Source organism: Gossypium raimondii, chromosome 2 (genome assembly GCF_025698545.1).
Source record: "Gossypium raimondii isolate GPD5lz chromosome 2, ASM2569854v1, whole genome shotgun sequence".
Classification (NCBI taxonomy): Eukaryota; Viridiplantae; Streptophyta; class Magnoliopsida; order Malvales; family Malvaceae; genus Gossypium; species Gossypium raimondii.
Window position 1 is genome coordinate 40352313 of NC_068566.1, and position 15575 is coordinate 40367887.

General features: G+C 30.1%; 1 protein-coding gene and 1 long non-coding RNA gene across 2 annotated transcripts; both read left to right on the top strand.

Annotated features, from left to right (window-relative positions):
• Positions 1-8464: 8464 nt before the first annotated feature.
• LOC105788759 (copper transporter 6) lies at positions 8465-9205 on the top strand. The gene has a single exon (XM_012615799.2). The coding sequence runs from the start codon at positions 8556-8558 to the stop codon at positions 9033-9035; it is 480 nt and encodes a 159-aa protein (XP_012471253.1). The 5' UTR covers positions 8465-8555; the 3' UTR covers positions 9036-9205.
• A 4913-nt stretch (positions 9206-14118) lies between these two features.
• On the top strand, positions 14119-14983 carry LOC128034811 (uncharacterized). Its single transcript, XR_008190882.1, has 2 exons — positions 14119-14275; positions 14556-14983. It is a non-coding gene; the product is annotated as an uncharacterized LOC128034811 (long non-coding RNA).
• The last annotated feature ends 592 nt before the right edge of the window (positions 14984-15575 follow it).

Consider the following 15575-nt stretch of genomic DNA (forward strand, 5'->3'; position numbering starts at 1 on the left):
AGAGCATTGTCATTTCTCTTTCCAAGAGCGGTGGCTAAACTTGGACGACGACCTCCCTTCATCTCTGTGCGTATTGCCTAAAACTTTCACCGGGTTTTTTTCCATGTTTTGTAGAGTGATTCTATCAGGTACCATGTCGGTCACATGATTGTACTGCTTTATGAATGCCTATATTAAATCTCTCCATGAATTAATCTTGGTACGGCTCAATTGATTGTACCACTTGGATGCTGCCCCTGTGAGGCTATCCTGGAAGCAATGTATTAGCAGTTGGTCGTTATTGACATACCCAGTCATTCTTCTGCAAAACATGGTAACATGAGCTTCGGGGCTACTAGTTCCGCTGTACTTCTCAAACTCTGGCATTTTGAATTTGTAAGGGAGTACTAAATCAAGAACCAGACTTAATTCTTTAGCATCCATCCCATAGTAGCTCTCAGCACATTCCATCGCTCTAAATTTCTCTTTCAGTAATTTGTACTTTTCCTCTAGCTGTTTTGGCAATTCATCATTCATTTTCTCCTTCCCAGTTGTCTCATCGAAGTCAGGGATAGTAGGATTAACAAGGTTGGCTCCGGGGTTAGAGCCTAATCCAGTATGAAAATTTATCGACATTGCAGCGCCGTCCTGAAATTGTTGAGGCTTAATGGTGACAGAGGACTTGTACGGATATATCTCAACTTGCTGAGGGGTAACGTCTGGAGGATAGATAGGTCCCTCACTGTCTCTTTCTTTTACGTTAAGCACAGAGTTTTTTCCTTTATCAATTCCTCCAGTCAACAACTGAGTCAACTTAGCAATCATATTCCCCTGGGATTCCATCATTTTATCCATAATTTTTTGTTGAATCTTCTCAAGCTGCTTATTCATTTGTTGTTGAAGCTGATCTTGCATTTCTTTTTGGAACTGTTCTAGCCTTTGGTCCATGTCTTTAGTTTTTGATCGAGTACCGTAACAGTGTTTGGCGAGTTGGTCGGTTTTCAGATTAACTGAGGAATGATTTTAATCGATTAGGCTCTTTTAATATTTTTTAAATTCATATGAAGCAATGCAATACAATGCATGAATGCAAAAAAAAAAAAACGTTGATTCTGATTCAATTACATTTAGAAAACTTTACTAGAAGGCAAATTTCTTTACATAAAGCAGATGCATGTACAGCCTTGCCTTTATATTCCAAGAGACAACATCGATCTTTTTCTTCATCCGCCCGTTTAAGATAAATCCCACAAATTTCCAATAGATGACACTGCTAGCTCTCTTTTTCTTGATGCTGGTCACGATCCATCGTTTACCTATCCTCGTAATGCTCATCAGCTTCTTTAAGGGAATTGGAACGTCGAAAGCTCTTAGACAATCATCTTAAATCCTTGGGCCACGAAGTAAAGTCACAAACTTCTTCATTACCCTTCTTTTGTTGTGTTTCTTGGAATATATTCGAGCAGTCGTATTTCTTCCACTTTATCAAGAAACCCTTTTTCCATGATAAGCTTTCTATCTAGTAACTGAATATGAACCGACGCCTTTTATAATGAAATGAAATGCCATGCCATGCAATCAAAATAAAACACTAAAAGTCAGTATCATAGAATATAATCAAGAAATAATAAAAACACCTAATAGGATGTCTACTAGGGTTCAGTGTAGCTCTACCTAGGGTGGATTCCTAAGGTTCATTATATGAGGTTTGGCTTCTAGAGCAAGGGTACCCGAACTAGCAGATTCCTCAATCCTCACCCATTATAGGCTCATATGGACCGAGTTCAGCTCAGGGGAATACATTTCCCTATGGCTGCACGGAGATGAAAATCTTACGAAGACATAGGTACGGATGTATCCCGGAAGCGGTCCACTACCCTGCACGGAGGTGAAAACCTCACGAAGGACTAGTTTCTCGCTCCCACTTAAAAGGGTAAAATTATTCAACTCATGTAATGTGTAATGCAAACAATATTTAAATCCATTAAGTAAGAAATAATGAATGCAACAGGATACCATGAATTTTTTTAAAAACAAAATTTTCTCGACGATAAGACAAGAATTAATCAACTTTGTGGCTCGACTCTCTTATAAAAAAATCCCCAGTGGAGTCGCCAAGCTGTCGAAACCAACTTTTATTTTGGAAAAAAAACAAAAATTAGTTGTCGACTTAAAAAAAAGCAAAAATTGGGAGTCGCCACCAATCTTTTATTGTGGTGTGATTGGATCACCTAAACAATAGATTTGGTCTACGAGTTTTAGAAAAATGGATTCGAGAGTCGATTACGTACGAGGAAGGATTAGCACCCTCGTAATGCCCAAAATTGGTACCTAGTTAATTAATTAGTGTCTTAATGTCGAAAATTTAAAAATATGATCCTTAATAAAAACTAAAAACGTTACTTATTAAGACTCTTATCATTTCAGAGAAAGAAAATGTCACACCCAATGCGTTAGGGCACGACATTCTATTTCCTCAAAAATGATTTAGTCCAAAATACTCTTATAATAAAAATTTAAAAGAATATCAATTTATTTAAGATTTAAGAAATCGCAGCCCAATACGTTAGGGCACAATTTCTCAAAATCCTAAACTTGAAATATTTCCTTTGTTATCATTTTTAAAAAAAATATTTGTCTCGAGAAATCAATACGTCACATCCAATACGTTAGGATACAACATATTAAATTCCCGACAACAAGCTTTTCATCTTATTTTTTGATTAATGAGCAACTCTCGATTGTTAGATTTAACGAAGAAAATTGGAACCCAATACGTTAGGGCTCAATTTCCTTGAAAATCCTAAATACGAGTATTATCTCAATTTTGAAAATTTTTGAATAAAATGATTTTGATGCTTGAATGATATCGAACATAGCCTTTTAAGCGAATAGAATGCGATAAATGATAATATACAACATGGAGCGATAATTCGTAAATAAAACATACACTAATGAATGATAAATAATAAATGAATTTGAAAGAAAATACATAAACCTATTTAAGAGAGAGTTTAAAGGTAATAGATAAAATAATATGAAATCAATAATATATAGAATAAAAATAATTTATTACAAATTATATATGTATATATAAAATAGTATTGTATAAAAATATTTTCATATAAATCTTTAAGACATATAAATATGTAAAGTGAATTTCAAAATATATTACAAAATAGGGATATCAAAGAATATATACAAATCATGTTGAATTTACCTAAAATATAAAAAGTGTGATAAATCAAATAATAGCAATATATATTGAATTTCAAAATAATGATACATTATAATTTTTTAAAAGGGTAATATATACATATAATTTAATAAACTTATAGCCATAATACATATAAAACGTAAAATAAAATGGAAAATACTAAGCTTAATCATTAAAATAGTATTAGATTAAAATTAAATATATTTAAAAAAAATAGTGGTGTAAGAAATCAAGCACATTGAATTAACAAGGATTTAAATTGAACTCCAAACAGAATTAAAGGGAAAAAAAATGAAGGGCCCAATTAAAAGGCGCGAATAACTCATAGGGCTCGAATGGGAAAATATCTCCATCCTTTGAAACGCGTCACTTTATTAGGGCTAAAAAAATAAATAAAATGCGCAATGGTATCACCTTCTCCCTTTTTTAAAATCGTAAATAAGTAAAAAAAAAAACAGTAAGCCACCTTTAAAAGACTGCCAATCGTTCTCCCCTTTTTTTCTGATTTTTTTTCCTGGTGAAGGGAGAGGCCTCTATTTATAGTTGAGCCTCCCCAAATCCAACGGTACAGATCAATTACATCAACGGCTAAGATTAAAGGGTATCTACAAATTAAATCTCTAATATTACAAAATCATATCTTCCAAGATTGCATATCATATCCAAGATTGCATATATCATATCTAAGATTGCATATCATATCTAAGATTGCATATCCTTGAAGATTATGTTTCCATAAGCTTGTAGATGGACCTTCAACCTTTTTAAGTAATGCGCCATTCCGATCAGGCCAAATGATATAATTTTGTATTGGACTTAGACTTTATTTTATTATTGTGAGCCCTGGCTAAAATTGGGTATTACATTTATCAATTCAAATTCATTATGCATTTAAAGGCATAATAAATTAGCATTCTTGTTAATTGAGTCTTAACTCAGTTGACATCAACATTGCTGTTAGTATGAGAGGACGTGGGTTCAAGTGTGCTAAAACGTATTATTCTCTTATTTAAGGGTTGGTGAGGGACTATGGGTAGTTCTAAACATTGTATAACAAAGACTAGGAATCATAATACTACAGTTATAGCCAATTGCCATTTAGCGAATAAACCTGTGGATATTGAGGTTCCACAAGTGATACTTCCTGATATTGTATTTGAAGCGGTTGTTAGAATTTCTTATGGTATGCAACTGAAACAAGTTCTTGCTAATGGTAAGAAAGGAGCCTTGAATGTGGGTATTGTTCTTATTTTACAATAGGGGTTTGAGTTAGCCCTGCCTGATTGTATTTCACCCGAGATGAAAGAAAAGATAGGCAATCTGTCTTTTCAACACTATTGCTCTACTAAGAAAAGTATTCTTGTGATAGGTCTTGTTCTTGGTAAAAAAATGTAGTGAAATCACATTTTCTATTCTTTCCCCAGATCCAACTAGTAATAAGAATGTCAATTTCTTAAAATATCCCATATACATAGGCAGAAATAAGGGAAGGGGCCAAATTTATCCCAACAGGAACAAAAGTAACAATATAATTTATAATGCTACGATAATAGATATAGTAAGCAAAACCATATGAAAAGAAAACGGATGCATTAACTACACTCATACGAAAGGAAGTAAATAATAATAAAAAATTAATATTTCCAGAATTTAGATATTTACAACTTATTAATGATTAAATTATCTTGATATTATATATTGAAGAGTACATTATTTTTCTTTTACTATGAAGTGAGTAAATTATTTTTGTGCATTTAGTTTCGAAGTAAATAAATAAAATATTAACTTCTAGTGTTTTAAAATGACATGCAAACACCAACATTTTAGTCTTTCTGTGTTTTAAGAATGTTGATTTTTAGGTCTCTTTTAAAACAACTTAAGTTAGCTTTTTCTTTTCTTTTTTCTTTTCAAAGTTCAAATTTACTTTCATTCAAGATTTCACTTATTTAAATCAAGACTAAATTACTCAGTTTTATAATAGATTAGAATGACTAATTTAGTCCTCAATCTATAGTATAGGGACTCACCAGGGAATTTAACTGGTTGTTAATTAATCCAATGATGTTAATTAAATCAAAATGAAGAGTAAAGACACGTGAAATAAGTGAACAAAACTCGATTCAATCGAAAAGAAATTCAAATTTCAAGTTTATCGAATTGATTTCTTTGATTTTTTCGAGTCAACTTGAATAAGTAATTTGAGTTTCGAATTCGAGTTGAATTGAATTTTTTAATTTGAATAATAGATTGGTGTAAATACTCCTTTGGTCCCCCTATCAATTTTGAAAATGAGCAAATTGGTCACTCTCAACAAAAATTACAAAATAATTTTTAAAAATTCAAAATAATTTTAAAACTCAAAATATTTATAAAATTCTAAAATTTATATATATTTTTAAAATTTTAAATAATCTAAAGAATATATAAAGAAAGTTAAAATTTTAAAAATATTCTAAAATAGTAATTTTGGACATAAATAAGTTAATTAATTATTCAAGTTTATCATACTAAAGTATCTTTTTTTTCTTATTTTGCTTTGAAAAAGTTTTTAAATGTATAGGGTTATTTCAAATTTATGTGGTCTAACATGGAATTAATTATACTGTAACAATATTTTAATTTAGTTTTTTTAATTTAACCCGAACAATTTTACTCAATTCGATTCAACTTGAATTTCATTTCGCTCGACTCGATTTGAAAAAAATCCAAATCGAGTTAGGATGATAAAATAAGACTAATTAACCCGATTAACTCGAAATTTTTTCACTTGATTCGATCGAACGCGCCTACATGTACCAACATGAGAAAGAAATGAAAAGGTTAATTCTACTATTAGTCCTTTTACTTTGCAAAAATTACAAGTTTAGTCCCTGTACTTTAATTTGATCTATTTTAGTCCCTGCACTTTTTTGAATTGGTCAACTTTAGTCCCTGTACTTTTTGAAATTTGAAATTTGAAATTTCAGTCCTTACCTAAGTAGTAGTTGTTATGCTAAATTTGTTTGTTTAAATTCAATTATTAGTTATGTGTTATATGTACAGTTGTAGATTTAGCCCATATTTTTCAATTGGATCATTCTAAGTTGTGAATTTTGAAATTCCAGTCTTGACGCAAATGATAGTTGTCAACTGAATTTTTAGTGAGTAATATGTGGACTTAACAAGGTGAAATGGCATTGCATATATGATAATATGTTTGGCGCTTCAAATTTTGGAAATAACAAAACTTAGCCTAATAAATTTAACAGTTATCATTTGGTGATGACTGAAATTTTAAAATTTAAAAAGTACAGGGACTAAAATTGACCAAATCAAAGTATAGGGATTAAATCCACAACTTTTACAAATTACAGGGACTAATAACAAAATTTAACCAAATGAGAAATTGTTTTCTGACTTAGAAGACAATTTTAGCCACAAATATTTATGGGTGTTTAATTAAATAAGTGAAAGGATGTTTAAAATTGAAAAATATGTGGTGTACTGTATATTGTGTTTACTAATTGGTCCCTGCTGTAAACTATGGCCTTCTAAATTTGGGTTTTCAAATTTTCTGGTTTCACGAAGTTAAATTACCATGCGGTGAGGAAACAGATTCGTTTTTATTTTTTATTTTTTTATTGTCTGGAAGCATTTTCATTTTATTATTTATATTTGGGGTTTGTCGTTATTTCTCCTAATAATGTTTCGTTTTCAAGGTTCATATTTGTATTCTCTCTTTAAAAGTATAATATATCTTATTACTAAACTTGAAACGAAACTATCATTTACTTCAGATTCATTGTGGTTGCATTTTTCAATAGCACTTATAAAATTTTTAATCTTTAATCTTTTATTTATATTTTACATTTTTTGGTATTTTTAAAATAAATTTAATAATTTTATAAAAAATTAAGAATTTTCCAATTCTTTATAATTTTCTAAATTTATGGAGTTTTAGGGTATTTTTATTCTTTTATTTCTGCGTTTTAAAATATTTTTAATATTTTCTGCAAATAAATTATGAATTTTGTAGTTTTAGAATTTTCAAAGTTTTTAGATTTTTTTGACATTTTAATTTTTTTGATATTTTAATCAAATATAGTTTTTTTTACATGTGGTGGAAAATGTAGATAGAAAACGTGATACTTTTTAGTAATTTTGATGGGCGAACTTAGATGTGCATTTGTCTAGATGCATTTTAAAATACATTTTAATAATTATATATATTATTTTAAAAATATTTTTCAAAAAATGTAATTTTCTGGTTTGTTTAGAATTTTAGGGTTTTAGAAAATTATAAAGTTTTCATGAAGAAAATTTTAAAATTTTCTGTTTTTGTAGATTTTTTTTGCAATTTTAATGAAATTTATGATACTTTTGGAAATTTTAAGGAATATTTGCTTCTTTTGATACATGGCAGCCTGTAATTTTAGACAGAAAACATAGATGAGGTAACTTGATAAGCTGAAGGAAAATATAGGAGGTAAAGTGACCAGAATTCTTTTCCAAGTAACAAACTGAGTAAATATATTTAAAAAATAAAATATGAAAATAACTAAAAAATTAAATTATATATTTATAGCGGATCAAGATTAATAGTAGGACAAAATATATTAATTGTGGAGTAGTACTAATGGATTTGATAACATCTATCCTTTTTCGCACCAAAAACGGTCTATTGTTATTTGAATCTTTATTAAATAAAATGATAAACTATAAAATAGTTATTTTTGTTTGCCTTAGATTTCGTTTTAGTCATTTATGTTTGAAATGTTACGTTTTAGTCACTTACATTATTGTTTTGTTACGAAGTGATCGCTTTACTGTTAAGCTCAGTTATCTCCCTAACGACAGTCCTACGTGGCAGTCCAAATAGGTTTTAAATGCTAACTTGGACTGCCATGTAGGACCACCGTTAGGGAGGTAACGGAGCTTAACGGTAGAGTGATCACTTCGTAACAAAACGATAACGTAAATGACTAAAATATAATTTAAAATAAACAAAAGTAACTATTTTTACAGTCTACCTTATATTTTATTTTAATAAGTAAAATTTTTAAAAATAAATTTATATATAATTTAATGTTAGTAATTTAACTTGAATTTTAAATTTTATAAAGTCTAAAAATTAAAAATTAAAAAATAAAATCCCAAAATAAAATTAATGTACTCCATTGAGAAGGTTTCCTCATTGAGCGTATGTACTACACATTACAGCGTGTATGTAAAAAATGTACGATCAGATTCCAATAACAGCTACTCTAAGCAGATATTTAAGAGACTGCCATTTCATTAAAGCCTTAACAGTACATTTTCACAAGCTCCCAAGCAGGCCCACACTCTCAAGAGCCAAACTGAGAGAGAAAAAGATTCATCCATGGAGGGCATGAATGATGACCATATGCATGGCATGGTGATGCACAACACATCAGATGGCGGCATGAACATGACGAAGCACCATAAGATGATGATGCATATGACCTTCTTTTGGGGCAGCGACGCCGAGATTCTCTTCTCCGGTTGGCCGGGAACCAGAACCAGCATGTACGTCTTGGCCCTCATAGTTGTCTTCCTGCTTGCTTTCATGGTGGAGGGGATTTCTCACTCTCGGTTGGTGAAACCCGGTTCCACCCACCACGTGACCGCCGGTCTGGTTCAGACTTTGTTGCATGCTCTGAGGGTTGGACTCGCGTATCTGGTGATGTTGGCTATCATGTCTTTCAACGGTGGCGTTTTCTTGGCCGCCGTGGCTGGCCATTCTCTGGGGTTTTTATTATTTGGCAGTCATGTTTTTAACAAACCTTCCGCCACCGTCCCCAACGCCAAAACATCCGATCTTCCGCCTATGAGTTGTTGAATATTAGGGTTTATTTCTTTCGGGTTTGGGTCTAAAAGGATTGATGTTTATGGTTTTAGATTTTTGTTTTTATCTTTTAATCTGTGCTTTGCTCTGTATTTGTTTTTCATTTGATACAAAGAAAAAAAAAGATTGCTTAATAACCAGTGATTGTACATTTTACCCATTCATATCCTTGGATTATTATTGATTCCTATCTTTAGCATGAGGCTGTGGTCGAGATAGTGCAATAGCCGGGTTTGAATTTATTAATATAATTATATTTTTTTTATGTATATAAACTTTCGAATCAATCCCGATCTAAAATATTGTGTATGTTAATATTGATGGAATAGTTCAAAGCCTTAATTTACATTTAAATTTGACATATATAAATAGACTATAAATCTGATAAATTAGATCATTAAAATATTAATTGTGTAAAAATATCAATAATTTTAATTTAGTATACTAATTATAAAATCGATTTTATTAACCTAATCAACTTAACTGAAGGGATCAAAAAGCATTACATTTAATTAAATCAGTTTCAACTCCAACCACTTTTTACTCAACGCTAATTATGATTTGATGACAGGTGAAGTCATTAGGGTTTGGGTTCCTTGTTGGATGGAATTAGCAGGAAGTTGCGGGTCAAGTCATTGTCCAATGAATGCAATTGATGGGTGGTTCTTCTATCTATTACCTTCACATCAAGGATTCAATAAAATGTGTACCATCCATATTTAGGGTTGCATTTAAGATATTTTCTCTAATATCATGATATTTTCTCTAATATCATGATATTTTGCATTTTGCAAGTGGGCACCACTATTTAAGATACCTTGTTTTTATGCACAAATGTTGCATACATGTTACTATTTATAACCATGTGCTTTTATCTATATAATCGAGTTCGATTTCTGCTCATAAAAATGGAGCACGTTTCATTGCTAACTGTTTACATTATCGGAGAATAACCACAATGAAAGGTTTAGTCACTATCTGTTGGTGGTGGATGCTTTAGTTACGATAAAAAAAAGATTTGTGTATGTCTTCAATTGACATCCTGCCCGATCTTTGGATAACTCCCACTCGTTAGACATTATAAAACTCATACACATAAGAATAAATAGATTAAATTCATGAAAGTAAAAGAACTAAATTTCAAATATGGTAAAGGTATAGTGACTGAAAACAGAATTAGACCTAACTGATTAATGGCAACATTTAAAAAAAAAATCTTTTAACATTCAGTATTCAATTGGTTTTTTAGAAACATATTATTCTTTTGTTAGCACTTTCAAACTTTAAATTTCATGGGAAGAAACGTAATGAACTTCTACCTTATAATTCATGCTGCCGATGAGCATGCATGCATGCAAATGGCATGGTAAAGGATTAAAAAGGATTTATTTATTTATTATTATTTTTTAAAAAACTTAACTTGTTGAATAAAAAAACAAAAACACATGTACTATTTACTCAAAATGAACAAAAATGGTACTTTCAAAGAAACCCATCAATTAAAGCAACCTTCCTAAATACTCAAAAGCCAATCAATGATTTTAAGGAAAAAAATCTTTGCATTCCTTTTTTATCTGTGTATACTAAGATGTTGCTGTCATGAAATACCACTTACGCTAGTGGGATATTATATATATATATATATATACACACACGTTGTTTGGTAATTGGATGATAATTGATTGTTGATTGTCGATTGTAGTGATTGATTTTACCAATTGCTTTTATTAACTCTTTATTTAAAAACGTTTAAAAAACTTAGTTGATAGTTGAAAACTAATATGTGTAAAATGACAAATAAAAGCATGACACATTTTATTATTGAATATTTATTTGTTTATAATACTTTTGTCTTTATTGAGTGAAATTATTGAAATAAAACACTCTTATCAAGGAATTAAAACATCCATTATGGGAAATTAATTAGTCAATATTTTTAAAATTTGAATAAATAAATTTCTTAAGTTCCTTATTTGCAAAGTATTTTTTATTTAAATAAACATTCATTATGGAAATTAATTAGTGAGTAAACATAGTTAGATATGTCATTCTACGTATCTCATTCCCAATCAACTAGGAAAAAATTGTCCATCCTTGCGTTTTTTGTTTTGGAGGTTTTAGCTTAATAAGCTCTTGCAAACTTTCATTCACCAAACACTACAATTAAAGGGTTTGACTATCCAATCCTCCGTTTGTACCCAAATCAATTAAAAAATACCCAAAACTTTGTTTACTAAACACCCCTACACATTTTTTTTATCTTATTATATATTATTATAAAAAAAATACATATTTGATGTTCCTTATTACGTCCATGGATATTAAAATGTGTGTGCAAAAGGCAAGGTGCACGCCGTACTGCCGTGTGCTGATCAGAGCAACAACGGGGCGGTGGTTTAATTTGTCAAAGTGATAAATTCAACTTTTATTAATGGTTTAATTATGCTCTCAGTTCTTATATTCTGCATATTTAAAATTTAACCCTTCTATTTTTATTTAATAATAACGTGAAAGGACTTTCGTTAAAGAAGCAAATGAATATATTGAATATAGGATTATAAAGTTTTCAATTTCGAGTTTTTCAACATTAATTGGTTCAAAGAAGTAGAGTGGACACGGCTTTAACTTGGCCATGTAAGTAAATTGTTTTTAAACACAACATAATCCAATTTAAATAAAAAAAAATAGAGGAACTAAGTTGTAAGACATTAAAAGGAGACTAAATTTAAAATGTATGAATAGTATAGAGACTGAGAGCAGAATTGGACCTTTATGAATTTCTCCTTCATTCTTGAATCTTCTCTTCTCTTGTGATATCCATTGCCATATTCCCCAATTCTTGACTTCTTAGCAAAACTAAGGTCATCAATTAATTATGCTTTGGGTTGTGGTTTTTAGCTGTGATTTCATAAATGTATTAATTGCTATGGTTAGAGATTATAAATTGAATACGGACCACAACCTACCTTATCCCACATGGAAATAGTGTTGTACAAGTCCTTATATTATAGTGTAAACTGAATTTTAATCCCTATCCTTTTAAAATGAGCACCAAAGTTTATGTACATTAAAAAATAACAAAATGCTCATTAGGGGGAAAACTATTTATTATTCATTTTGATCCTTCAAAGCAATTTTTTTTTGGCTTTGCTCTTGTAAGCAAATAATTCCAAATAGCATTTCTCAAGCTACATCATGTACTTTAATATCACGTTTGGTTTAATAAACATTTTTTCGATAATATAATAATGATTTACGAAATTTATTAAATTAAATATAGTGCTATTCTTTATTATTAAAAAATATTTGAATTAAATATTAAATAATAATATTTTAATTTGTTTGTTTCATACCCTTTGTCGAAACCGTTTTTTGAAAACAAAAAATTTAGTTGTCGACTTTTTAAAACAAAAAACTGGAGTCGCCACCGATCTTTTATTAAGGTGTGACCGGCCCACCTTAAAAATTATTTTGGTTTGCGAATTTTGAAAACAGGCTCGGGAGTCAGTTACGCACTAGAAAGGATTACCACCCTCGTAACGCCCAAAATCGGTACCAAATTGATTATTTGATGTCTTAGTGTCGAAAGTTAAAAAGATTTTAAAATAAGCTTGAATGATGAAATTTGCAAAAGGATATCCAAATTGTTCAAGTCATGTACAGAAATCGAGTCCCAATACGTTAGGGTACAATTCCTCATAATTCCCCAAACTTGAATATCACTTTTATTTTATACGAAAATCTTCATTTCGAGAAAATAACATGCCACACCCAATACGTTAGGGCACAACAAGTTAAGTTCCCAAAAATGATTTTTATGCATTTTGAATAAAAAATATCCTCGGTCATTTAAGATTAACGAAGAAAATCCGAACCCAATACGTTAGGGCTCAATTTCCTTCGAAAATCCCCAAACTTCAAATATTGCTTTTATTCAAAAAAAAACCGTTGAATCAAGAAAATAATCTTGATTTATAGTTAAAACCAAAATGTATTTTCTAAAAGGGTATGTTAAAGTTAATGTACGATATGAAACAAAAACTTTAATGTAAAACATATATGATAATGTATTTACAAAATATATATACAAGTACAATATACAAGTAAATTCGAAAATACGAGTGGGCCCATACTTAGCACACAAATATAAGTGTACATATTAAAAGGGTAAGTGAAGAAATATATACAACAAACTTATAATAATTTCTAAAAATATGCATGTATATATGCAATGAAAATTGTAAAATAAAAATAAAAGTATGAAAATATGCAAATGTGTACATATTTACAAAGGCAAGGACAATGAAATGTATAAGTATATATACATAGGCCAATCGTGAAAATTCGCATACATATATATTCAAATACATATATATATGTACAATATGTATATAAAATAATGGGATACATGAACTAAAAATATTTATAATAATTCAAAAATGAAAAGTGTATGTAAACAAAATTTTTAAAAATGTATGTATGTATATTTATATGTAAAAAAACTATGAAAACAAAGTAATAATACAATGTGTATACAATAGATATATATATTTAAAATATTAAAGTATATAAATACTAACATGCATATGCGCATAATAATAATAATAATTTATAATATTATAGTAGTAAATAAAATAAAACAAAATAATAGTATGGTGTAATTGTGATAAAAACTAAAAAAATGGGCTAAATTGAATTAAAAACGAAAAAGTGGGGGGGAATTTAAAAGAAATTAAAAAAAACCAACTTGAATGCGCGCATAACAGTGGGGGACCAAAAGGGAAATTATCCCGTCCTTTCAAAACGCTGCGCAGCAAGGAACCCAATTGAAGCAAAAATCAAACATGCGGCCCAATTTTGAAAAGAATAAAATAAGTTTAATTGAAACGCGGCGCAAATTGGAGGGGCCAAATGCGCAAATTAACCAAAACCCAAAACGCGCGGATCCTCCCCGGGTCGGGTCACCGCGCGGGTCGAGAGCCTGGGGGATCAAAACGTCGCCGTTTTAAGGCCACAGAGACCTCCCCCAAACGACGTCGTTTTACTTACTTATAAAACACCAAAATTTCCACCAAAATTCAGTTTTTCTCCCTTTTTTTTAAGAGATAGCAGAGAAACCCTCTGCTAGGGTTTCTTCCATGCCGCCGCGGCCGCGCGAGCCATACCACGGCCTCCGACGACGCCCCGACCTCCGACTGCGACGGAGGGGGACGATTCGACGGTTCCTGCTAAAGGTAAATCTTTTCCTTTCTTTTTTTTTGTTATTTTAGGTAAAATAAAACGAAAATAAAAGGAAAAATAATATACATATATACAAAAAGAAACGATGAACAAAGTAAAAACCTTCGAAAAATAAATTTTCTCTGTATTTCTTTGCTATTTCTTGTATCTTTTCTCCAAAAACCCCCCCATTTTACAGATTTTCAAAGGCTTTTATAGCCCGAAAAAAAAGAAAAAAATATATCAAATATAATGCTATTTCTTTGCTATTTTTTCTCCTTCGGATTCTTTGAGTCCGTATTCGCAGGTGAAAGTGGAGAGTTTGGCGCGCGTGGAGGCCGAAACGTGCGGCGATCGGGCGTTGGGCGCGGCGTAGGGCTGTTGCGGCGCTAAGGCAGATGCGGCTAGGGTTTTCCTCTTTTGTTTTTGTGTTTTGCTGTATTGATTAGTTTGGGCTGCTTTGTTGGGCTTGTAGAAAACTGGGTTGTGCCCCATTGTTTATTTCACACGGGCCCGGGCTAATTTGGGCCTACTACACCCTTAACCTACAAAATAAGAATTAGGGCTAAAGTAACAAGAAAGGTAAATAATAGGAGCTAAATTTATTATTTTGCCTAAAATAGAAACAAACATAGTTTATTACAAAGGGTACATTTGGATACATAAAGTAATTGCACGAAAGTATAATAACAAAATATAATTCTATAGATATGTTTAGCTAACAGAGTGTAATTACATCGTAATTCCTATATCATCTTTGGTAATATAAAATATAATTACACAACTAAATAATTTTAAATTCTAAGAACAATATTAATTATTATAAAAATCAATAGAAAATTCTCCAAGCAGGTAACAAAACTTAAAATTAAATTATTGTATGTAATATAATTACTAATAAATTTAATAAGAAAAATAAGCATATTATGCGATTTTATCTAACTACTCTATTTCATAGTTGTTAAGCTATTTCCTTTCTAACATAAAAATATACTCATTGCTATTATCGGTTGGTTTTGGCTAAATATAAATAATTAATAATCAATACTATGTAATTTAGTTTAAATTAATATAAATAATTTATAATAAATATTATATAATTTATTTAAAAATTTAATAAGTCAAAACATAAGAGAAATTAAGGTTTCGTTTGGTTTCAAAAAACAAGGGCCATTTTGTTTTTTTTTCTTGGAAAATGGAAAACATTTAAAATATATAGAAATTAGAAAATAAAAAATTATTTTCATTTAAAATAATTTGTAAAATGAAAAGGATAAAATAAAAGTTTTTTTTTTTTTTTACAATCGAGCTAAG

Bases quoted from the DNA above. Each gene is read 5' to 3' on its own strand.
- LOC105788759 (XM_012615799.2), top strand. From the start codon at position 8,556: ATGGAGGGCATGAATGATGACCATATGCATGGCATGGTGATGCACAAC.